Below are 23,999 nucleotides of genomic sequence, written 5' to 3'. Positions count from 1 at the left end.
GGCATGATTGACCAATCCTACAGTTCAGTCGCCTGATGGTTGGCCAATCGCTGCGTCTGTGGGCGGGACTAATGCTTTTCAACTCAGGCATCGGGCAGCCATTGCTTCACTACTTCCAGCTCAAACTCTGCTAATCCAGCTTCGAAAAAGTTAGTATCTCTTTTAAAAATTACATAACATTTACCAAAAACGTTTTATAAGTACTTTCACTTTCATCTTTGAAGCTATTAAAAGGTAGAAATGTTGCCCGGCAGCAGATTCACACAGGGACAGACAGACAGGCCCAAAGCCTGGCACTCGATTTAAACCGCCCGGCCCAAAACAGCCCTGGCAAAGCCGGGCTCCCCCAGCTAGTCTCTAATAAATTTGTTAAACATGATTTCCATTTCATAAAACCATGTTGACTCTGCCTAATCATATTATGATTTCTAAGTGCCCCGTTACCACTTCCTTAGCAATGGATTCCAGCATTTTCCCGATGCCTGAGATCAGGTTAACTGGCCTGTAGTTCCCTGTTTTCTCTCTCCCCCCTTTCTTGAATAAGCGGTGTTACATTTGCTACCTTGCAATCCGCTAGCGATTCTAGAATCTAGGGAATTTTGGAAGATCACAACCAATGCATCCACTATCTCTTCAGCCACCTCTTTTAAAACCCTAGAATATAGGCCATCAGGTCCAGGGGATTTGTCGGCTTTAGTCCCATTAGTTTCTCAAGTACTTTTTTTCTACTTATATTCATTACTTTAAGTTCCTCACTCTTATTTATCCCTTGGTTCCTCACTATTTTTGGTAAGCTTTTTGTGTCTTCTACTGTGAAGACAGATACAAAATATTTGTTTAAAGTCTCTGCCATTCCCTTATCCGCCATTATAATTTCACCTGACTCCACCTCTAAGGGATCAACACTAACCTTTGCTACTCTCTTGTTTTACATAGCTGTTACAATCCTTTTTTTTAAATATTTCTTGCTAGTTTACTCTCATATTCTATTTTCTCCCTTTTCATCCATTTTTTGGTCATCCTTTGCTGGTTTCTAAAGCTTTCCTAATCCTCAGGGTTACTACTATTCTTCGCAACATTATTAGCCACTTCTTTTAACTAATACTACCCTTAACTTCTTTAGTTAGCCACAAATAATTGTTAGTAAAAATGATCAAAGCTTCAAAAGCAGCCAAATGGGACACATCCTGTAGATTTTGCAATAGAAACATAGAAGATAGGAGCAGCAGTAGGCCATTCGGCCCCTCGAGCCCACTCCGCCATTCAATGAGATCATGGCTGATCATCCAAATTCAGTACCCTGTCCCTGCTTTCTCCCCATATTCCTTGATCCCTTTAGCCTCAAGAAATATATCTAACTCCTTCTTGAACATAATTAATGAATTGGCCTCAACTGCCTTCTGTGGTAGAGAATTCCACAGGTTCACCACTCTCTGGGTGAAGAAATTCCTCCTCATCTCAGTCCTAAATGGCTTACCCCTTATCCTTAGACTGTGACCCCTGGTTCTGGACTCCCCCACCATCGGGAACATCCTTCCTGCATCTAGTCTGTCTAGTCCTGTTAGAATTTTATAAGTTTCAGTGAGATCCCCTCTCATTCTTCTAAACTCTAGCGAATATAAGCCTAATCGACCCAATCTCTCCTCATACGTCATTTCTGCCATCCCAGGTATCAGTCTGGTGAATCTTCGCTGCACTCTCTCCATGGCAAGAACATCCTTCCTCAGATAAGGCGACCAAAACTGCACACAATACTCAAGGTGTGGTCTCATCAAGGCCCTGTACAACTGCAGCAAGACATCCTTGCTCCTGTACTCGAATCCTCTCACTATGAAGGCCAGCATACCATGTGCCTTCTTAACCGCCTGCTGCACCTGCATGCTTACCTTCAGCGACTGGTGCACAAGGACACCCAGGTCTCGTTGCACTTCCCCTTTTCCCAATCTATTGCCGTTCAGATAACAATCTGTCTTCCTGTTTTTGCCACCGAAGTGGATAACCTCGCATTTATCCACATTGGGCAGATGCATGGCAAATGCAGTATAATCACCCAACCTGTCCAAATCATACTGGAGTTTCTCTGCATCCTCCTCACAGCACACACGCCCACCCAGCTTTGTGTCATCTGCAAACTTGGAGATATTACATCTAGTTCCCTTGCCTAGATCATTAATATATATTGCGAATAGCTGGGGTCCTAGCACCGATCCCTGCGGAACCCCACTAGTCACTGCCTGCCACTCGGAAAAAGACCCATATATTCCAACTCTTTGCTTCCTGTCTGCCAACCAGTTCTCTATCCAAGTCAGTACCTTACTCCCAATCCCATGTGCTTTAACTTTGCACGCTAATCTCTTATGCGGGACCTTATCAAAAGCCTTCTGAAAGTCCAAATACACCACATCCACTGGTTCTACCTTATCTATTCTACCAGTTACAGCCTCAAAAAATTCCAGTAGATTAGTCAAGCATAATTTACCTTTTGTAAATCCATGTTGACTTTGTCTGATCCTGTCACTGTTTTCCAAGTGTTCTGCTATTACATCTTTTATAATGGACTCTAGCATTTTCCTCACTACCGATGTCAGGCTTACCGGCCTATAATTCCGTTTTCTCTCTACCACCTTTTTTAAATAGTGGGGTTATATTAGCTACCCTCCAATCCGTGGGAACTGTTCCAGAGTCTATAGAATTTTGGAAGATGACCAGCAACGCATCTACTATTTCTAGGGCCACTTCCTGAAGTACCCTAGGATGTAGATTATCAGGCCCTGGGGATTTATCGGCCTTCAATCCCGTCAATTTCCCTAACACCATTTCCCTACAAATACTGATTTCATTCAATTCCTCCCTCTCATTAGACCCTATGTTCCCCGACATCTCTGGGAGGTTATTTGTGTCCTCCTTTGTGAAGACAGAACCAAAGTATGTATTTAATTGGTCTGCCATTTCTTTGTTCCCCATTATAAATTCTCCTGATTCTGACTGCAAGGGACCTACGCTTGACTTCACCAATCTTTTTCTTTTTAGTGAATGCTATCCCTAATTTCCCTTGTTAGCCATGGTTGAGTCACCTTTTTTGTTTTATTTTTATGCCAAACAGGGATGAACAAATTCTGTAGTTCATCCATGCGATCTTTAAATGTTTGCCATTGCCCATCCACCGTCAACCCTTTAAGTAACATTCCCCAATCCATCCTAGCCAACTCGTGCCTCATACCATCGTAGTTTCCTTTATTTAAATTCAGGACCCTAGTCTCTGAGTCAACTACTTCACTCTCCATTTTAATGAAGAATTCTATCATATTATGATCGCTCCTCCCCAAGGGGCCTCACACAACAAGATTGCTAGTTAATCCTTTCTCATTACATAATACCCAGTTTAAGATGGCCTGATCTCTAGTTGGTTTCTTGACATATTGGTCCAGGAAACCATCCTGTATACACTCTAGGAATTCCTCCTCCACAGTATTGTTACTAATTTGGTTAGCCCAACCTATATATAGATTAAAGTCACCCATGATAACTGCTGTGCCCTTATTGCACGTGTCTCTAATTTTCCGTTTAATGCCATCCCCAACCTCAGCATTACTGTTTGGGGGGGGGGGTCTGTATAGAACTCCCAGTAACGTTTTCTGCCCCATGGTATTTCTCAGCTCTGCCCGTACAGATTCCACATCATCAGAGCTAATATCCTTCCTTACTATTGTGTTAATCTCCTCTTTAACCAGCAATGCTACCCCACCACCTTTTCCTTTTTTCCTGTCCTTCCTGAATATTGAATACCCCTGGATGTTGAATTCCCAGTCTTGGTCACCCTGGAGCCATGTCTCCGTAATTCCAATTATATCATAATCATATCAATGTGCCATAGTTACACTATTAGAGCACATATTTATATATTTACTGCATCTTTAAAACAAGCATCAAACTAAAACTGTTAAGTATCCATGGTGCACACATTGTATTTGTATAGTTACATCTATATCTATATATATAAACGAATCGATCTGTCTGTCTGTCTGTCCTTCTGTCCTCGGGTGTGCGTCTGTCCGGCTATGCGCTCGAAAGTTATACCGCGTACCTACGCGCGCGTTACCTCCGAAGAAAGCTTACGCTTCCGGGACGCTGGTAAGCATATTTACTTTTCGGTCGGACGAAAATTGTTCGCGCCTTATGCGAAAAACCTTCAAAATGAAACTCATTATCTGCTAGCATTGATTGACTGACGTCAAGGTTCGACCAATCCTGTGCCGTCACGATTGACCAATCCTACAGTACGGTCCCCTGATGGTTGGCCAATCGGTGTGTGTGTGTGTGGGCGGGACTAATCGTTTTCATCTCGGGGATCTGGCAGCCATTGTTTCAGTGCTTGCAGCTTCCAGCGAAAACTACTTTGAAAGTTAGTATCTCTTTTAAAAATAACATAAGATTTACCAAAAACGTTTTATAAGTACTTTCACTTTCAAGGTATTAAGTGTGTGTGTGGGTGGGACTAATCGTTTTCATCTCAGGGATCTGCCAGCCATTCTTTCACTGCTTGCAGCTTAAACTACTCTCCTTATCCAGCTTTGAAAAAGTTAGTTTCTCTTTTAAAAATAACATAAGATTTACCAAAAACGTTTTATAAGTACTTTCACTTTCATCTTTCAAGGTATTAAAAAGGTAGAAATGTTGCCCGCCAGCACATTCACAAAGGGACACAGACAGGGCCCTAAAGCCTGGGACTCGATTTAAAATGTTGCCCGGCACCAGATTCACAAAGGGACACAGACAGGGCCCCAAAGCCTGGCACTCGATTTAAACCGCCCGCCCCAAAACAGCCCTGGCAACGCCGGGCTCCCCCCAGCTAGTTCATCCATATATAGACAAGTATTGTTGTAGCTTTACCTGCATCCCTTCCTGACCAGAGATTCCTATTCCAACATCAGCCACCTGAATCATACTGACATCATTGGCACCATCACCTACATCACAAATCAAAGCAAATTTAAATTAAAACAAGGATGAAAAGAAAATCCAGTTAGTTTAAAGAGCGCTATTCCGACAAACAGGCATATTTGTTTGGAGAGGCGAAAAAAAGGTAGCGCTTGTCATTACAATGTTACAAGCGCTCTACTCGGAGCTCCGACACAGCAAGAGCGCCCCAGGTGGGCAGAGGAAACGCTTCAAGTACACCCTCAAAGCCTCCTTGAAAAAATGTAACATCCCCACCGATACCTGGGAATCCCTGGCCCAAGACCGCACAAAGAGGAGGAGAAGCATCCGAGAAGTCGCCGAACACCTCGAGTCTCTTCGCCGGGAGCAAGCGGAAGCCAAGCGCAGGCAGCACAAGGAGCGCACGTCAACCCTAGCACCCAACCCACCCGCCCCTTCAACCACCGTCTGCCCCACCTGTGACAGAGACTGTAGGTCCCGCATTGGACTAATCAGTCACCTGCGAACTCATTTTTAATGTGGAAGCAAGTCATCCTCGGTTCCGAGGGACTGCCTAAGAAGAACAGTCCGAAACAAAGATGCGCTTTCACACAATTTACATCACTACATCTCATATTTACAAATAACAGAAAATGCTGGAAATACTCAGCAGGCCAGGCAGCATCCGTGGAGAGAGAAAACTGTTTTGACGAAGGGTCATGACCTGAAACGGTAACTCTTTCTCTCTCTACAGATGCTGCCTGACGTGCTGAGTATTTCCAGCATTTTTTGTTTTTATTTCAGATTTCCAGCATCCGCAGCATTTTGCTTTTGTTTTTACAAAACTGTTGTTATTTTGAAGATCATTTCTCATTTAGAAGATTCCTATTTAAGAAGCTACTTTTATTTTAGTTTCAGAATATTAAAGTGTAGGAAGATGCTCAGTGAGCAAATGCACTGCATGGTGTGGCACAATGCTATCCCAAGCGGGTCAGTTAGAAGTGGTCTATGGGCAGGGGGGTCACTGGGTATTGGGAGAGGAAAAATTAGCCAGATGGAACCAGACTCCAGCATAAGTCCCTGCCCTGAGGAGTAAAGGAGGGAAAATGTGGAGGACACAAATAGGGTTAAGCTCAAGTGTAGGAGAGTAGGAACATTTTTACACAAAGTAAATCTAAAGCCTTCCAAGAACACAACTGTGATAACCCAATGGGAGATTGAGACCTCCAGACTTTCTACCATTTCAAACAAATAAAGTGACAACTACTTTGCTGAATTATTTTGTTGAACAGGAAGTAATTATTATTGGTCATTATAGAAGTCTGTAAGTTATACGTGCATTCATTTACTACTCCAGTACAAACGTCAGCATTTCAAAAGAAGCCGGTCTATCACCTTTCTGTTCCTTCATCTCTCAGCCATTCCAGGGATCGACTGTTACAACACTGGACAGTCCTGTATTACACAGCAAAGCTCTGTGGACTGGGTCTCAGGAGAATTCTAAGTAGACGTTTATGAAAAATATAAAAAATTGAAGGAGCAACTGCACAGTCTTGTCAGCACAGAACTCCTTATTTTCCAGAATGGACAATACATATTTCATGGAACAAACAACTGTGACACTTGAGTGCTTTGCTCTGTTACCACAAGGCTGACTGTGAGGTGGTGAGAAGAAGCCAGCTGCTGCCCCACGTAACAGGTTAGAAGAAGAGAGTGTTAAATTGCTCTTGCACACCTCCCTGCAGGCTAAGTGATCCCATAGTCAGCGGATCAGATCAAAGCTCTGCAGTCCTGCCTCCAGTGGTGAATGGTGGTGGACAATTAAACAACTAACGGGAAGAGGAGGCTCCGTGAATAGCCCCATCCTCAATAATGAATGAGCCCAGCACGTGAGTGCAAAAGACAAGGCTGAAGCGTTTGCAACCATCTTCAGCCTGAAGTGCTGAGTGGATGATTCATCTCGGCCTCCTCCTGAGGTCCCCACCATCACAGAAGCCAGTCTTCAGCCAATTTGATTTACTCCACATGATATCAATGGACAGGGCAGTGTCCTAGGCCCAACCATCTTCAGCTGCTTCATCAATGACCTTCCCTCCAACATAATGTCAGAAATGGGGATGTTTGCTGATGACTGCACAGTGTTCAGTGCCAATCACAACTCCTCAGATAATGAAGCAGTCCATGCCCGCATGCAACAAGACCTGGATGACGTTCAGTCTTGGGCCAATAAGTGGCAAGTATCATTCGCGCCACAGAAGTGCCAGGCAATGACTATCTCCAACAAGCGAGAGTCTAACCACTGCCCCTTGACATTCAATGGCATTACCATCGCCGAATCCCCCACCATCAACATCCTGGGGGTCACCATTGACCAGAAACTTAACTGGACAGCCACATAAATATTGTGGCAACAAGAGCAGGTCAGAGGCTGGGTATTCTGCTATGAGTGTCTCACCTCCTGACTCCCCAAAGCCTTTCTACCATCTACAAGGCACAAGTAAGGAGTGTGATGGAATACCTTCCACTTGCCTGGATGAGTGCAGCTCCAACAACACTCAAGAAGCTCAACACCATACAGGACAAAGCAGCCCTCTTGATTGGCACCCCATCCACCGCCTTAAACATTCACTCTATCCGCAACCGGCGTACCGTGGCTGCAGTGTGTACCATCTACAAGGTGCACTGCAGCAACTCGCCAAGGCTTCTTCGGCAGCACCTCTCAAATCCGCGACCTCTACCACCTAGAAGGACAAGGACAGCAGGTGCATGGGAACACCACCACCTGCAAGTTCCCCTCCAAGTCACACACCATCCTGACTTAGAAGTATATCGCCGACCCTTCATTGTCGCTGGGTCAAAATCTTGGAACTCCCTCCCTAACAGCACTGTGGGAGTACCTTCGCTGCATGGACTGCAGTGGTTCAGGAAGGCGGCTCACCACCACCTTCTCAAGGGCAATTAGGGATGGACAATAAATGCTAGCCTTGCCAGCGGTGCCCGCATCCCACAAACGAATAAAAAAAACCGGCAGAGCACACTGGATCCAGCAAAGGCTATGGGCCCCAACAACATCCCGGCTGCTGTGCTGAAGTCTTGTGCTCCAGAACTAGCCGCGCCTCTAGCCAAGCTGTTCCCGTACAGCTACAACACTGGCATCTACCCGACAAAGTGGAAAATTGCCCAGGTATGTCCTGTCCACAAAAAGCTGGACAAATCTAATCCGGCCAATTACCACCCAATCAGCATATTCTCAATTGTAATGTATATACCTTTAAGGGGGGAACTATCTTTTACAGCTCATGTATACTGCAGTACCGGCAGTGACCACACCTGTATATAGCACTGAGCAGTAATCTGTACAGATCAGTTCAGTATGAGCCACGTTGAGTAAATACCTGTTGTACCGTTCTCCTGCAGTCTGTGTCTTATACACAGACACAACATTGGCGACAAGGCAAGTTCGAACCTACCTGCAACTCTGCATCACCTCCCGGGAATTCGTTCCTGGAGATCAGTGGATTGGAGGTCAAGGCCAGAGACTCGGGCGTCGACCACGGGCAACCGCCCAGACATCCAGCAGAGACTCGAGAATTGTGGGGGAAGCTGTCGAGAGCCAGGGCTTGGCTTTCCAGTCGAGGTGGTCAAGCGAAACGGGCTGGCAACAGGTAGTGCGCAGGACCCTTCCCGGACAGCGGCGGGCTAGAGCCCGACCGAGCGGCACAGCAAAGGGCCGAGCAGCGTCGATGGGGGAGAGAGAGAGAGGGCAGAGCGCACAGGGCGCAGCCGGTGTTCAGGGGCCGAGCAGCGTCGGAGAGAGGGAGAGACGCGCAGAAACCCGCGAGGCGCCGCCATTGCCACGAGGACCGCCGGGAGCGGCATTGGCAGCAGCGCAGGAGAAGCACACGAAACCTACAGGGCGCCGCCATTGCCACGAGAACCGCCGGGAGCGGCATTGGCAGCAGCGGGGGAGGAAGGAAAGCGCGGGAGACGCCATTTTAAGCCATTGGGAGACGCCATTTTAAACCACACCCAAAATGCCGAAGAGTGGCAGTATCACCGCATTTGACAATGAAGTCGAAGATTGGACTACATATGTCGAACGAATAGAGGTATACTGCAAGGCAAATGAGGTGTCAGATGACAAGAAAGCGTCGGTATTGTTAAATTTAATGGGTGTAAAGACGTATGGTTTATTGCGAAATCTAGTAACCCCAACGAAGCCAATGGAAAAAAGAGTTTTGAAGACATAGTAATGATACTACAGGAACATTTAAACCCCACACCACTGCTGATAGCAGAAAGATTCAAGTTTCACAAACGGAACCAGCATAAGGATGAAAGCAATGCTGATTATTTAACAGAACTGCGCAAACTATCGAAACACTGCCAGTTTGGAGCGGGACTGGCAGATACCTTAAGGGACAAGTTTGTGTGTGGGCTTCAAAGTGAAGGAACCCAGAAACGGCTTTTATCTGAAAAGGACCTTACGCTGGAAAAGGCTTTCAGCATTGCGGTATCATATGAAGCAGCAGCACGGGGCGCTGCAGAGATACAACAGAGACCGCAAGAATATGGCACAAACGAAATGTCATATAGAACAGAGAAGTGCTATCGCTGCGGCAGAACACACGATCAGAATGATTGCTGGTTCAAGGACAAAGTGTGCAGTGTGGAAAAGTAGGACACATAGCACGAGTCTGCAGGTCGGGAAAGAAAACCAGCAATAAGAAACCTACCAAAGAAAAGTACAAGAAGGTACATAAGATGACGGAGAATAGTTCAGGCGAACAAAAGAGTGATAACGACTCCGAAAGCAGGGAACTGAGTTGTCTGAAACTACATAATGTGATCACAACGGAGGATCACTGAACCATTTGGGTCACTCTCAAGATAGCAGGAGTCCAGGTAAAGATGGAATTGGACACAGGATCAGCCCTAACAGTCATAAACCGACGGGACTACGAGCGGCTATTCTCACACATACCCTTGAGACACAAAAATTATTTTGAAGACGTACACAGGGCAAAAAGTCTACCCCAAAGGAAAAATAGGGTGACTGTTATATATAACGGTAAGGAAACACCAAAACTAGACCTGTATGTATTGCAAGATGGAGGACCACCATTACTGGGACGTGAATGGATCCAGAAAATACAACTGGATTGGCATTCCATACAGGCACTGACTGTGGCTGACAAAAAGGATGACGACGTCGCACCTGGGCGACTGTCAAAGATCCTAACTGACGCGAAAGAAGTGTTCCAGCAAGGACTCGGAACACTAAAAGGCATGACAGCGATGATTAAAATTGAAGAAAACGCAAGCCCAACATTTTTTAAGGCCAGAACGGTACCTTAGGCGATCCGCCCAGCCGTCGAAGCAGAGCTGGAGAGTCTAGAACGTTCAGGTGTACTGTCCAAGGTAGACTGGAGCGAGTGGGCTACACCCATCGTCCCTGTGATGAAAAAGTCGTTGAGCAGCACGCCTGGGGAACCAAGGAAGGTTCGCATCTGTGGGGACTTTAAGGTAACAGTGAACCCAGTCCTTCACATCGTACAATATCCACTTCCGCGGATTGAAGATATTTTCACCTCGCTATCTGGAGGGAAACGCTTCACTAAGATTGATCTGGCCCAGGCATATCTGCAAATGGAGGTAGAAGAAGCATCAAAAAAATACCTCACAATCAACACCCATAAAGGTCTCTACCAATACAACCGGCTGGTATTTGGGGTAGCATCAGCTCCGGCTATTTGGCAGAGAGCAATGGAGCAAGTCCTGCAAGGGATCCCAGGGACCCAGTGTTATTTGGACGACATCCTGGTCACGAGCGAAAATGACAGTGATCACCTTGCCAACCTGGAGCAGGTGCTCACTAGATTGCAGGAATATGGGCTCCGAGCTAACCGCCCCAAATGCGAGTTTTTTAGGAAACAGATCTCGTATTGTGGCCACGTTATCGATAAAGAGGGGTTACATAAGTCTCCAGAGAAGATTGAGGCAGTAGTCAAGGCTCCAGCACCGGAAAATGTGTCACAACTGAGGTCGTTCCTCGGGCTGGAAAACTACTACCATAAGTTCTTGCCAAATTTGTCTACAATACTACACCCACTGAACACCCTACTGCAAACTGGGGTGCCATGGAAGTGGAGTGACGAATGTAGACGAGCTTTCCAGAAGAGCAAAACACTAATCACATCGAAAGAGTTATTGGCCCATTACAACCCGGCATTACCAATTCGGTTGGCATGTGATGCGTCACCCTACGGCATTGGAGCGGTGCTGTCGCACAAATTCTTGGACGGCTCAGCCAGGCCTATAGCCTTTGCGTCACGATCACTAACCTCAGCCGAGCGTAACTACGCCCAGATTGACAGGGAGCAGGGAGGCCCTCAGCCTAGTGTGGGGAGTGAAAAAGTTCAATCACTATCTGCACGGGCAGAAATTCACCTTGCTGACTGATCACCAGCCTCTTGTCTCCATTTTTAATCCGAAGAAGGGCGTTCCGGTGATGACTGCGCAACGACTACAAAGATGGTCACTTTTTCTAGGGGCGCACCACTATGAGATTGAATATAAGGGCACGAAACAGCCTGGAAATGCTGATGGGCTATCACGCCTGCCACTGCCTACTGCGGAGGAAGCACCAGCAGTGGATCCTGTCGAAATATTCCATTCGACTATAGTTGAACACCTACCGGTAGCTAACGCTTGTATCGAAAAGGAAACCCGAAATGACCCGACACTGTCTCGGGTATATGATTTGACGGTGAAGGGATGGCCAGCACATGGCGACTCACTGTTGCCAGCATTCTCGACAAGGAGAGAACAGCTGTCAGTGTGCCGGGGAACCTTGATGTGTGGATCCCGAGTGGTAATTCCACCCAAGTTAAGGGATAGAGTGCTCAATGAGCTCCATGAGGGTCATCTGGGAGGGGTAAAAATGAAAAGCCTAGCCAGGGCTTATGTGTGGTGGCCGGGAATCGATAAACAAATCGAGGACCTGACCAAGAGCTGCTCAGGATGCCAGAAAGTCCAAAATGCACCACCACAGGCCCCTCTACACCCATGAGAGTGGCCCTCATCTCCCTGGCAACGGGTGCATATTGATTTTGCTGGTCCATTCATGGACTCAATGTTTTTAATAGCCGTGGATGCGCACTCGAAATGGCCTGAGGTCATCAAAATGTCCTCCACCACCACGGAGAAAACTATTGCAGTCCTACGGACCATTTTTGCCAGGAATGGCTTGCCAGAACAGATTTGCTCCGACAACAGACCACAGTTTGTGTCCGAAGAGTTCCGGAGGTTCTTGAAAAAGAATGGGGTAAGGCATTACACATCAGCCCTGTATCATCCAGCCACAAATGGATTGGCTCAGAGGTTCGTACAAACCTTTAAGATGGCAATAAAGGCTATGTACAATGACAACATTCCGCTGCAGCACAAGGTGGACAATTTCCTGTTCGCCTACCGGAATGTGACACATGCAGTCACCAACCAGGCCCCAGCCATGATGTTCTTTAACCAAAGGTTAAGATCTCGCCTGGATTTGCTCAGACGAAACGTACGAAGAGATGTTGAGAGTAAGCAATTCCAGCACATCCATGAGAAGCCAACAAGGAGCTTCAATGTAGGGCAACCAGTCTTGGCCTGCGACTACCGGACAGAAAAATGGCAGCCAGGAACGATATGCACACGGCAGGGCCCACTAATGTACACAGTGGACATTGGGGAGAGCATCGTGAGACGCCATGCTGACCAGATCCTAGAGTCACAGGAACAAGTCAACCCCATGCCTTGCCCATACGTACCTGGTGATGAACCCGATGTACAGAGTCGCATCTACCCCAGAAACAGTAGCATCGGAAGCTGATGAACCAACCGACGACAGGGGGCCAGAATCGCCACTGCACCAAGAGCAAGACACTCGGGAAAGGCGTTACCCAGAAAGGATCAGGAAGCCTCCCCAAAGACTGAATATATAAATAGACTATTTTCAGCTAATGTTGCATGTTAAAAGTGTTAATTGTAATTAGTTTGATATTTAATTGTTAAATGAGTGTTATGGTACTGTTAATCTAAAAGGGGAGGAATTGTAATGTATATACCTTTAAGGGGGGAACTATCTTTTACAGCTCATGTATACTGCAGTACCGGCAGTGACCACACCTGTATATAGCACTGAGTAGTAATCTGTACAGATCAGTTCAGTGTGAGCCACGTTGAGTAAATACCTGTTGTACCGTTCTCCTGCAGTCTGTGTCTTATTATACACAGACACAACATCAATCATCAGCAAAGTGATGGAAAGTGTAATCTACAGTGCTATTAAGCGGCACTTACGCACCGATAAACTACTCACCAATGCTCAAATTGGGATCTCATTATAGCCTAGGTCCAAACATGGACAAAAGAGTTGCATTCCAGAGGTGAGGAGAGAGTGACTGCCCTTGACATGAAGGCAACATTTGACCGAGTGTAGCATCAAGCCCTATCACAGAAATCACAGAAACCCCACAGTGCAGATAGAGGCCATTTCGGCCCATCGAGCCTGCACCGACCACATATCCCACCCAATCCCCGTAACCCCTACACCAACACATATCCCACCCTATCCCCGTAACCCCACGTATTTAATCCCCCAAACACTAAGGGTCAATTTATCATAGCCAATCAACCTAACCCGCACATCTTTGGACTGTGGGAGGAAACCGGAGCACCCGGAGAAAACCCACGCACACACGGGGAGAATGTGCAAACTCCACACAGACAGTCACCCGAGGCCGGATTCGAACCCGGGTCCCTGGCGCTGTGAGGCAACAGTGCTAACCACTATGCCCTAGTAAAACTGAAGTCAGTGGGAACCAGGAGGAAAACTCTCCACTGGCTGGAGCCATACCTAGCACAAAGGAAAATGGTTGTATTTGTTGGAGGCCAACCTCAGGGCAGTATGCTAGGCCCAACCATCTTCACAATGGCCTTCTCTCCATCATAAGGTCAGAAGTGGGCATGTTCGCTGATGTTTGCATAGTGTTCAGTTCCATTCGCAACTCCTCAGATAACGAAGCATCCATGCCCGCATGCAACAAGATCTGGACAACAGTCAGGCTTGGGCTGATAAGTGGCAAGTAACATTCATGCCAAACTAGTGCCCGGCAAAACCATCTCCAACAAGAGAGAGTCCAGTCACCTCCCCTTGACATTCAATGGGATTACCAACACCGAATTCCCCACCATCAACATCCTGAGGGTCACCATTGACCAGAAACTTAACTGATCCAGCCACATAAATACTGTGGCTATAAGAGCAGTCAGAGGCTGGGTATTCTGCGGCGAGTGTCTCACCTCCTGACTCCCCAAAGCCTTTCCACCATCTACAAGGCACAAGTCAGGATTGTGATGGAATACTTTCCACTTGCCTGGATGAGTGCAGCTCCAACAACACTCAAGAAGCTCGACACCATACAGGACAAAGCAGCCCTCTTGATTGGCACCCCATCCACCACCTTAAACATTCACTCCCTCCACCACCATCGTACCGTGGCTGCAGTGTGCACCATCTACAAGATGCACTGCAGCAACTCGCCAAGGCTTCTTCAACAGCACCTCCCAAACCTGCGACCTCTACTACCTAGATGGACAAGGGCAGCAGGCGCATGGGAACACCACCACCTCTAAGTTCCCATCCAAGTCACACACCATCCTGACTTGGAAATATATCACCGTTCCTTCATCGTCGCTGGGTCAAAATCCTGGAATTCCCTCCCTATTAGCACTGTGGGAGCACCTTCACCACACAGACTGCACCTTCTCAAGGACAATTAGGGATGGGCAATAAATGCGGGCCTTGCCAGCAATGCCCACATCCCAGGAATGAATTTTTTTTTTTTTTTTAATTGGTAGTGACCAGAGAGCAAATTGCCTGAGTACCGTTTTCTGTCTTGGAATAGTGCCTAGATTTAAGGGAGAATAATTTAATAATGGACATGCTCATTAATAAAAAAGTAAAAATTCTGGAGGCAATATTGAAATTAGATGCATAAATAAAACTGTAAACAAAGCTACTAATTTCCTCCCATTTCATTTGATATATAATAAAAACATGTACACACACACACACACACGAGGAAAATAAAGTAATCTTTACTGGGCAACAGTTTTGCTTAAATGATTAACTAATAATGGGAGATGAGAAAAAGAAAGAAAATCAATGTCCAAATAGACTAATTGTAGTGACATCAATGCCAAGGAACAGATCTAAGCCAAGCCAATCAAATTTGGAGTATCTCATTAAGCATCTCCTTAATGTCTGCGTAACAAAATAAATTATAAAGGGCTTCTTGATGGAATCCTGTACAAGTCCAAATATATTTTGAAGGAAAATCTCTAAAGGCATAGGAGTGTTCCAGGGGTAGTCAACATTCGTAATACTTGGTCAAGGCTGGCTTTGAAAGAAATTCTTGATTTTATTAACGTTTCAGTCAAAATCTAACACAAATTTTTAAAGCAATGTTAATTTTACCCAACTTGTGTTGCAATAATAAAAATCATAGGTAGAATATCATGGAGCAGCTTCGACCGACCGACTGGGGCTAGAACACCAAATTAATTTTCCCAATATGGTTATTGATTTCCTGCCGAGTGGGGTGGCCGGCCGGAGGCCTGTTCCATTTTGAGGGCCGGGCCTCATTAGTATCAGGATGCCGGGCTGCATCCAGAGATCGAGCCCCTTAGGGCAATCGGGTACTAGGTCATTGCCCACTATTTTTGGGTGAGCTGCCGCCCCATTTCCACCAGCTGGAATGCTTGAAAATGAACCTCACAAATATCTCAAATAGAATAGTGAGCAGAGTGCTGTACGTTTAGTCACACATGATGTATCTATGTGGAGATGTCGAACTTGCTACCAAGGAGCACTTGAGGCGACCAGCATAGTTGCATTTATGGGGAAGCTAGATACACACATGAGGGAGAAAGGAATACAAGGCCATGTTGATGGGGTTAGGTGAAGAAGGGTGGGAGGAGCACCGGCATGGACCTGTTGGGCCAAATGGACTGTTTGTGCTGTAAATATTATGTAACTACATGTAACTATAGTGATGGTTGTAGAATCCTCAATTAATATATTATGTAGAATTGATTTTAAATGTTACTATATGGTGGGGGGAGGGGGTGGAGGTGACTTTTTCCTCACTCCCTTTGGGGAAGTGCCTGGTCCCATGATTTATCCGAGCTATTACACAGTGTGGAAATTTTGCATTTGACCCTGCACCCCTCTTGCTCCATGCTACAGTACATCCACCAACACACTGTTGTCTTTTAAATGTGTTTTAGAACAGTTACTAAAACAAACGATAGTTACTCAACACAGACAACTCAGGGAATCTCCAATACACTTATTTACCTATTGCTAGAGTCATGACTTTCAGCTTATCCCGCACTAGATGGACCACCTTGCTCTTCTGCAATGGTGTCGATCTGCAGCATATAACAGCACGGCATTGTTTAGTAAGTTCCAGAAATGCATCTTGCAGACTTTCATGCAGCGCAAATTCTAAAGTCTTTCCATCAATTACTAGACCAATATGAGGCTCAGCCCCACCAGATGAAGAGGTTGGAAGTAGGCTGACACCACGAGTGTTCATTTCAGCACTGGTCTGTTCTGTGATATCTGCCATAATTTTACTAATCAACTCTTCACATGCTTCCTGTAATGAGAAGAACAGATGAGCATCAGAGTCCTAGAGATTCTGGAACAAGAGATCTCAGCAGGACATTAGACAGGAATGCTATGTGAAATCAAGGCATTCTGTCTTGGGTGGGGGGGAGAAGCAGGAGGAAGGGCTTTGATATGTGAGGAGTTCCAAGATCATCTGAAGTCCACTGATTGCCAGCTGATAACCAAGCATCGACATTGGCTGTGTAGGCAGACACCCTACAGAGGATTTCGGGTGGTGGGCAAACTGCCAAGAGAACTGCAGAAATTACTTGTTTTATATACTTAGCAAACATTTCCTTACACTGACTGTTGGCACCTGAATAGTTAACCTCTGGCTGAATGTTACACACAGCAAAATAAGGACAATTCTGTACAACAATATATCACACAGTGGTGTTGGAACCTATGATGCGTGATGGTAAATGTATTAATGCTGCCATTATCTCTATTCTATTTATTAATAACTTGTTGGAAATCACCACTAGACATGGCTAAATGACATAAGTGTAGATATATGTCTCTCAATCACATTTAGGATTTTAGGAAAATTCAGTAAGATGTACAAAATTCTAATTATTATACATTAAATAAATTCTATTTACCGATAAGTAACCATTTTCTTGTTTTTCTATATGTCTTCACAACACTATAAAATACATTAAAATATACAGAAACAGGAAAAACAGAAAGTAGGCAATATAAATAAGACAAAAAAACTGCAGTAGCTGGAAAACTGAAACAAAAACAGAATATGCTGGTAACACTCAGCGTGTCAGGCAGCAACTGTGGAGAGAACAGATAAGTCGATGTTTCAGGTGTGGACTCTTCATCAGAATTGGATGATATTACAGATGAACAGCATTTATAAAGGAACATAATAAAAGGAGGGGGAGGGGAATAAAGCACAAAAAACAGACGCACACATAGAAGAACTAGAATGATCTGTAAAGTGCTTGAGTGGAAAACAGGAGATGGTTATATGGCAGAAATGATATTTTATAAGCACAATTATGCTTTGAGGAATTAAATCAGCCACAAGAGCGCAGCTAGAAGGCAGCATCACAGTACATCTCAGTCCTGACCACCAGAGGTTGCCCTACACTGCACTTGGAAATCATCCTTACAGCTCAGTCACCCCCAGTAATATGCCAGCCCGAAACACCCATCTGATCAGGAAAAACAGTATATTGCACAGCCCACCTTTTCCACGAGCAATAACAGACTATTAAGCAGCAGAGCCAAACCTCTGACCTTCCCAATTAATATTATATATTGAATAAGTTATTTCCTAAAGATTTTGTGCTCATCAAGAGCGAGGATCAGGAGTTAAAAATGCAAGTACAGTGTTAAAAAAGTACCATATATCAATCATTAAAACTGCCGGAGACTTGAGGCTCTTTCTCATCTTCTGAATGAAGTAAAATTCCATTCTTCGTTTCCTGGAAGAAAATTCAGAACTTGCTGCAAATCAGAAAGGTTATTAGCAGCATATATTGCGCCAAATCAGGAAAGGCTCAAAGCAAGTAATCATGTCAATGAGTGTGGCTTAGGTACACTTTGTCACTATTTTGCTTAAAGACAGAATGACATTTGTGATTTATCTGATTTTTGACTCTTAACCTTGGTAATTAAGCTGCTTTGGAAAAACAGGATCACCACATGCCCAGTGTACAGGAGCTAAACATATTGGACTGTCAGCTACATTTAATCATTTTTCCTTCGCTTCGTTCAATCACTCTAACCAAAGGCAAGTACAACAAGCAAAACAAAAAGCAGTGGAGGAGTTCATCATGGTGCACCTGGTGTAATAGATTTTAATTCCCATTTATAACTATTGTATTTGGTTAATTTTGTCTAACTTAGTGATGCTGTACTTTCATTTATTTGACTATATATATGCAGCACAAAAACAAAATTAAAAAGTGCTTCATTTCAAATATAGCTGAAACATGCACCCCATCAACACGAGCACAAAACTGCACCTTTAGTCCAAATTGATCGGAATGTTTTAAGTTTTTAAAATGACTGAATTGGGAGCAAATATGAATGCCTTCAAGTCTTGGTTTCTATTCTATTCAGATAACCAGTGAACGGATCAGTAAATGAAATGCTGCCCACATTTTATAGAAAAACGTAACTGCTGTAACAGCCCAGCAACTCAGAGTTGATTATTTGACTCCAAAACAGATTGCAAACTCAAATCCCAGGACTACTGTCACTCAAACCAGCTGTCGTCACTAAGTTTAACCCTCAGCTATACAGCTCAAAGGGGCACAGCACAGATCAATGCTGAGAAGGAAAAGCAAATATTCCATCCATCCAACTTGCTAACCACCCCATCTGTACAAAAATAAATAGTAGAGCAAGGTACATGATAACAGTCTGAAAAAGGTGATTATATAGAAAAAATATGAAAAGGATCCCAAATTGGAAAGCTTAAAAACAAAATCTAAATGAGTCAACAACATATTGCAATTGAGAATGCACAGATGTTCTTTTAGTTCCTAGAGATATTTTGTTTTGGGCCCTGGAGATTTAGAGTGAAAGAACTCGACCCTAACCTTTGTTTGAACACACTGAGAAATCACTTGCCATTTATTTCCATTTCCTTCTCCTCCCCCAGTCTACATACAACAGACAAGACCGTTCCTATCAAAAGACTGTACATAGATCATCTGTGTTGAAGAATTATGCGAATACAATTATTTACTTCTTCAACCAAAGTAGTATTCGCTACCTAATTCAGGAACAGAGCTCCTGTTACAAACTGTAAAAATGTCATACGATACATAAAATTTGCAACAAAGGGCACGAGTTTCATCAAAATCTTTCATGGGAACTTCATCCTTATGGGAAAACCCATTCTACTGTTTGTAGTGCCAGTTATGCCTGTAGGTGACACTGCGGTCGAAGTTTTCTAGGTCAATGGTGTCACACCCTGCCTGTCACAGTTTCACCCAGCCTGATAGCCACGCAGTACGTGTAACTGTGTAGGTGGTCTTTCAAATTCAAATTCTAAGTCCTTCTATAAAAGGCAAAGTTAAGTTCCAATATTTGGGAATTCTTCACCTTCAGGTAGCAGTAACCTGTGTGCACCCTAATATCCTTTTACCCCAGCATAGAAATTGACAACTTTCTTTACTGCAACTTCTCACCTCTGTCACTCACTAGACATCTCACCTCAGCCAAGTCGCTCCCTAGGAACACTCTCGAATATAAAAATACCAATTCTCCTCAGAGGTTATGCCTCGACATACCGCTGCTGTCTTGGTGCCATTCTTGACTATTCCAACGCACTCCTGGCTGGCCTCCCACATTCTACCCTACGTAAACTTGAGGTCATCCAAAACTCGGCTGCCCGTGTCCTAACTCACACCAAGTCCTGTTCGCCCATCACCCCTGTGCTCGTTGAACTACATTGGCTCCCAATTAAGCAGCGCCTCAATTTCAAAATTGTCATCCTTGTTTTCAAATCCCTCCATGGCCTCGTCCCTTCCTATCCCTGTAATCTCCTTCAGCCCCACAACCCCCCTGAGATATCTACGCTCCTCTAATTCTGCCCTCTTAAGGATCCCTGATTATAATCGCTCAACCTTTGGTGGCCGTGCCTTCTGTTGCCTAGGCCCTAAGCTCTGGAATTCCCTGCCTAAACCTGTCCGCCTCACTACTTCTCTTTCCTCCTTTAAGATGATCCTTAAAACCTACCTCTTTGACCAAGCTTTTGGTCACCTACCCTAATTTATCCTTATGTGGATTGGTGTCAAATTCTTTGTCTTAAAATACTCTTGTGCAGCGCCTTGGGACGTTTTACTATGTTAAAGGTGCTATATAAATAAAAGTTGTTGTTGTTATCACACACCAAAACGCTCACCTTCCCTACTGTAAACAATTTCGGGTTCTGGTTAGAAGGAAGGCTTGTCTTGATCCTCCTCCGCCCCGACCAAGCTAAGCAGAATTAGGGATCCTGGAAGGAGGGAGGCCTGCTTAACTGTAACTGCTGCCCGCCCCAAGGAACTTTTGGGTTGGGGATCTCATTGAAACTTATAAAATTCTAACAGGACTGGACAGACTAGATGCAGGAAGGATGTTCCCGATGGCGGGGGAGTCCAGACCAGGGGTCACAGTCTAAGGATAAGGGGTAGGCCATTTAGAACAGAGATGAGGAGGAATTTCTTCACCCAGAGTGGTGAACTTGTGGAATTCTCTACCACACAAGGCAGTTGAGGCCAATTCATTATTCAAGAAGGAGTTAGATATATTTCTTAAGGCTAAAGGGATCAAGGGATATGGGGAGAAAGCAGGGACAGGGTACTGAATTTGGATGATCAGCCATAATCTCATTAAATGGCGGAACAGGCTCAAGGGGCCAAATGGTCTACTCCTGCTCCTATCTTCTATGTTTCTATGTTAGCCCTCCCCAAATGCACTACCTCACATTTCTCCGGATTGAATTCCATTTGCCACATTTCTGCCCACCTGGCCAGTCCATTGATGTCTTCCTGCAGTCTACAGCTTTCTTCCTCACTATCAACCACACGGACAATTTTTGTATCATCTGCAAACTTCTTAATCATGCCCCCTACATTGAAGTCTAAATCATTGATATATAGCACAAAAAGCAAGGGACCCAGTACTGAGCCCTGCAGAACTCCACTTAAAACAGCCTTCCAGTCACAAAAACGACCATTACCCTTTGCTTCCTGCTACTGAGCCAATTTTGGATCCAACTTGCCACTTTCCCTTGGATCCCATGGGCTTTTACTTTCCTGACCAGCCTGTCATATGGGACCTCGTCAAAAGCCTTGTGAAAATCCATGCAGACTACATCAAATGAGCTACATTCATTGACCCTCCTTAAAAAATCAGGTTAGTCAGACCTGACCTTCCCTTAACAAATCTTGATTAATCCGTGCCTTTCTAAATGATGATCAATACTGTCCCTCAGAAGTTTTTCCAATAATTTGCCCAACACCGAGGTTAGGCTGACTGTCCTGTAATTACTTGGTCTATCCCTTATTCCCTTTTTAAAAAACGGTACAATATTAGCAGTCCTTCAGTCCTCCAATACCACGCCTGTTGCCAGAGAGGATTGGAAAACGATGGTTAGAGCCTCCGATATTTCCTCCCTTGCTTTTCTTAACAGCCTGGGATACATTTCATTCTGGCCTGGCAATTTCTCTACTTTCAAAAATGCTAATCCCCTTAATTTCCTCTCTCACTGTTTATCGCAGCCAGTATTTTACACTCCTCCTCCTCAACTACAGTGTCTGCATCGTCCCTCTCTTTTGTGAAGAGAGGCACTAAGCATTCATTAAGAACCATACCCACGTCTTCCGCCTCCACACAAGTTACCTTTTTGGTCTCTAATAGGCCCTACTCTTTCCTTAGTTATCCTCTTGATCTTTATATATTTTATGTGTTTATAAAACATCTTTGGGTTTTCCTTGCTAATATCGTTTCGTGTCCTCTCTTTGATTTCCTAATTTCCATTTTAATTTCACCCTTGCACTTTCTATCCTCCTCTAGGCTTTCTGCATACACTTAAAAAGCATACACTTCCTGTCCATGCAACTTGGCTTTCTGTTATTACATTTATGTCACACATTCTGTGTCAGCTTTTTTCTCCCTAATTATAAATTCCTATGTCCACATTTATAAATGGTTTTGCCTAAAGAAACCTTTCACTCTGACTGCCACAATCTGGCCACCACTAGTCATTCAAAATGCTTTCTGAATGTTTTGTCTTCAACTGCCATTTATTTCATCAGTAACTGATTTTCTAATATTTAAAATAATGGAGGTTGTTTGTGTGAGTGAGGAAGAGAGCGAGAAATTGGGTTCAGTGATGGAAAGAATAGTGAAAGTTTTTCTTCAGTTCACATTACTTCAATTTTCAAAAGAAAGTTGAATATTGAAGTCAACTAATTATCTTATCCGTGCATTGTTGTGAGTTAGAAAAGGTCAATGTGAGACAGAGGTCTCAATATTAATCCCCCCTCCGTCATGATGGGTGGGAATCCGTCAGGGGTGGGGTGGACAAAAATGGAAAAAAAGGTAACGTGACCTCAACCCGCCGCATGCATGCGCATTGCCATTTTTACAGTGGCGGGTTTTGTGGCTTGCGAGTGTCCTGCCATGGAGATGCGGGACACTTCATTAACATATTTACACTGGGCTCCCACAGCGCAATTGGGAGCCCGAATTAAATTTTACAGTTGCTGTGCAGGTTTCCCAGGGGTCGGGAAACCTGGCAGTGAAAGGGAGGTGGGAGCTGTCAGCTCCACAAGGTGGATCTCTCAGTACTCCTAATGGGCCAGGAGGAGCAGGTGTGCTCCACCCCACCACCATCAAGGAAACCTTCAATCTCCCCTCTGCCAAAAGCCGACATTTCCCCCCACCCCCACCACCCCGTTCCCCGGCCTCCCCCTCCACCAGCCCCGATGTTACTCTCTCCATGCCATGACTGCGTCCGCCCCCACCCCCTCAATTACCAGGGACCATCCCCAAGAATTCCCGGCTGCGGCCTCCTGCTGTTGGTTTTCCCGCCTGGTAGTTGGCCAGGCTGTCAATTTGGCCGGTTGCCGGGCAGGATACAGAAGAAAAAAATGAAAATGAGGTCCTGCCATTAAATTCAGCAGAATTTTCACATCCCGGGCCTTGCCGGTTTCCTTAGCCATTTCCATCTCCCAGCACTCTCCCCGTAAATATCGGTGCCAGAGATCACCAAAGGATAGCAGGTAAATGATGACAAGGGATGGAACACTGCCACACATTAAAGCTGACTGTGCAGACGCAGAGGAAAAATTATGTGAGGCGATATAATGTCTACAGTGCAAGAAACAGAAATGGAATCAGGAGGAAGCAGTGCTATAGAGATGAAGGGATGGATTTTGTCAGCCCCGAGGAGGCGGGACTGCCAGTAAAGTTGCAGAATTTGGGGGCGGGTGGCAAACCCGCCGCCAACCCGCCTTTGTGCCCTCTTGCCAGGAGGTGGGAAGCCGTCCTGCCCTGGGTCCCGTCTCCTCGAGGCGAGAAAGGGATTAAAGCCTATTAACTGCCTATTAACAGGTAGTTAACGGGCAGAAAATAGGATTATCCCCATTTTTCATTCCAAAGTGAAGGCTTCCCGACCTCGGGGAACCCCGCCAGGGTGTAGGAGACGAGTAGAAGGTCTGCGGGGGTCGGAGGGGTCTGAAAGTGCGATGTAGAGGTGAGTGATGGGTGCAAGTGTGGAGTGGTAAGTATATAAGGTGAGTGTAAAGTGTTAGAAAATGTTCACTTACCTTTGTTTCTGCCTACAGCCTTCAGCCACTGTGGAGCCGGAGTCCCGACATCTCCATTGTAGATATCACAGACTGCC

General features: G+C 45.1%; 1 protein-coding gene across 2 annotated transcripts in view; it reads right to left on the bottom strand.

Annotated features, from left to right (window-relative positions):
- atp10d (ATPase phospholipid transporting 10D) overlaps window positions 1–23,999 on the bottom strand; it is a 269,873-nt gene that overhangs the window by 38,505 nt on the left and 207,369 nt on the right. For both annotated transcript variants that reach the window (XM_085969712.1, XM_085969722.1), the window contains 2 exons: window positions 16,325–16,628; window positions 4,891–4,967 (listed from right to left, as the gene is read on the bottom strand). In XM_085969712.1, the coding sequence (XP_085825838.1) occupies window positions 4,891–4,967; window positions 16,325–16,628 (381 nt within the window). The remainder of the gene's footprint in view (window positions 1–4,890; window positions 4,968–16,324; window positions 16,629–23,999) is intronic.

The sequence above is a fragment of the Somniosus microcephalus genome, chromosome 2, assembly GCF_052327205.1.
Source record: "Somniosus microcephalus isolate GS21.2 chromosome 2, FLI_Smic_1.0, whole genome shotgun sequence".
Lineage (NCBI taxonomy): Eukaryota > Metazoa > Chordata > Chondrichthyes > Squaliformes > Somniosidae > Somniosus > Somniosus microcephalus.
The sequence above is the reverse complement of the archived record's forward strand: the minus strand, read 5'-3'. Positions and strand labels throughout refer to the sequence as shown.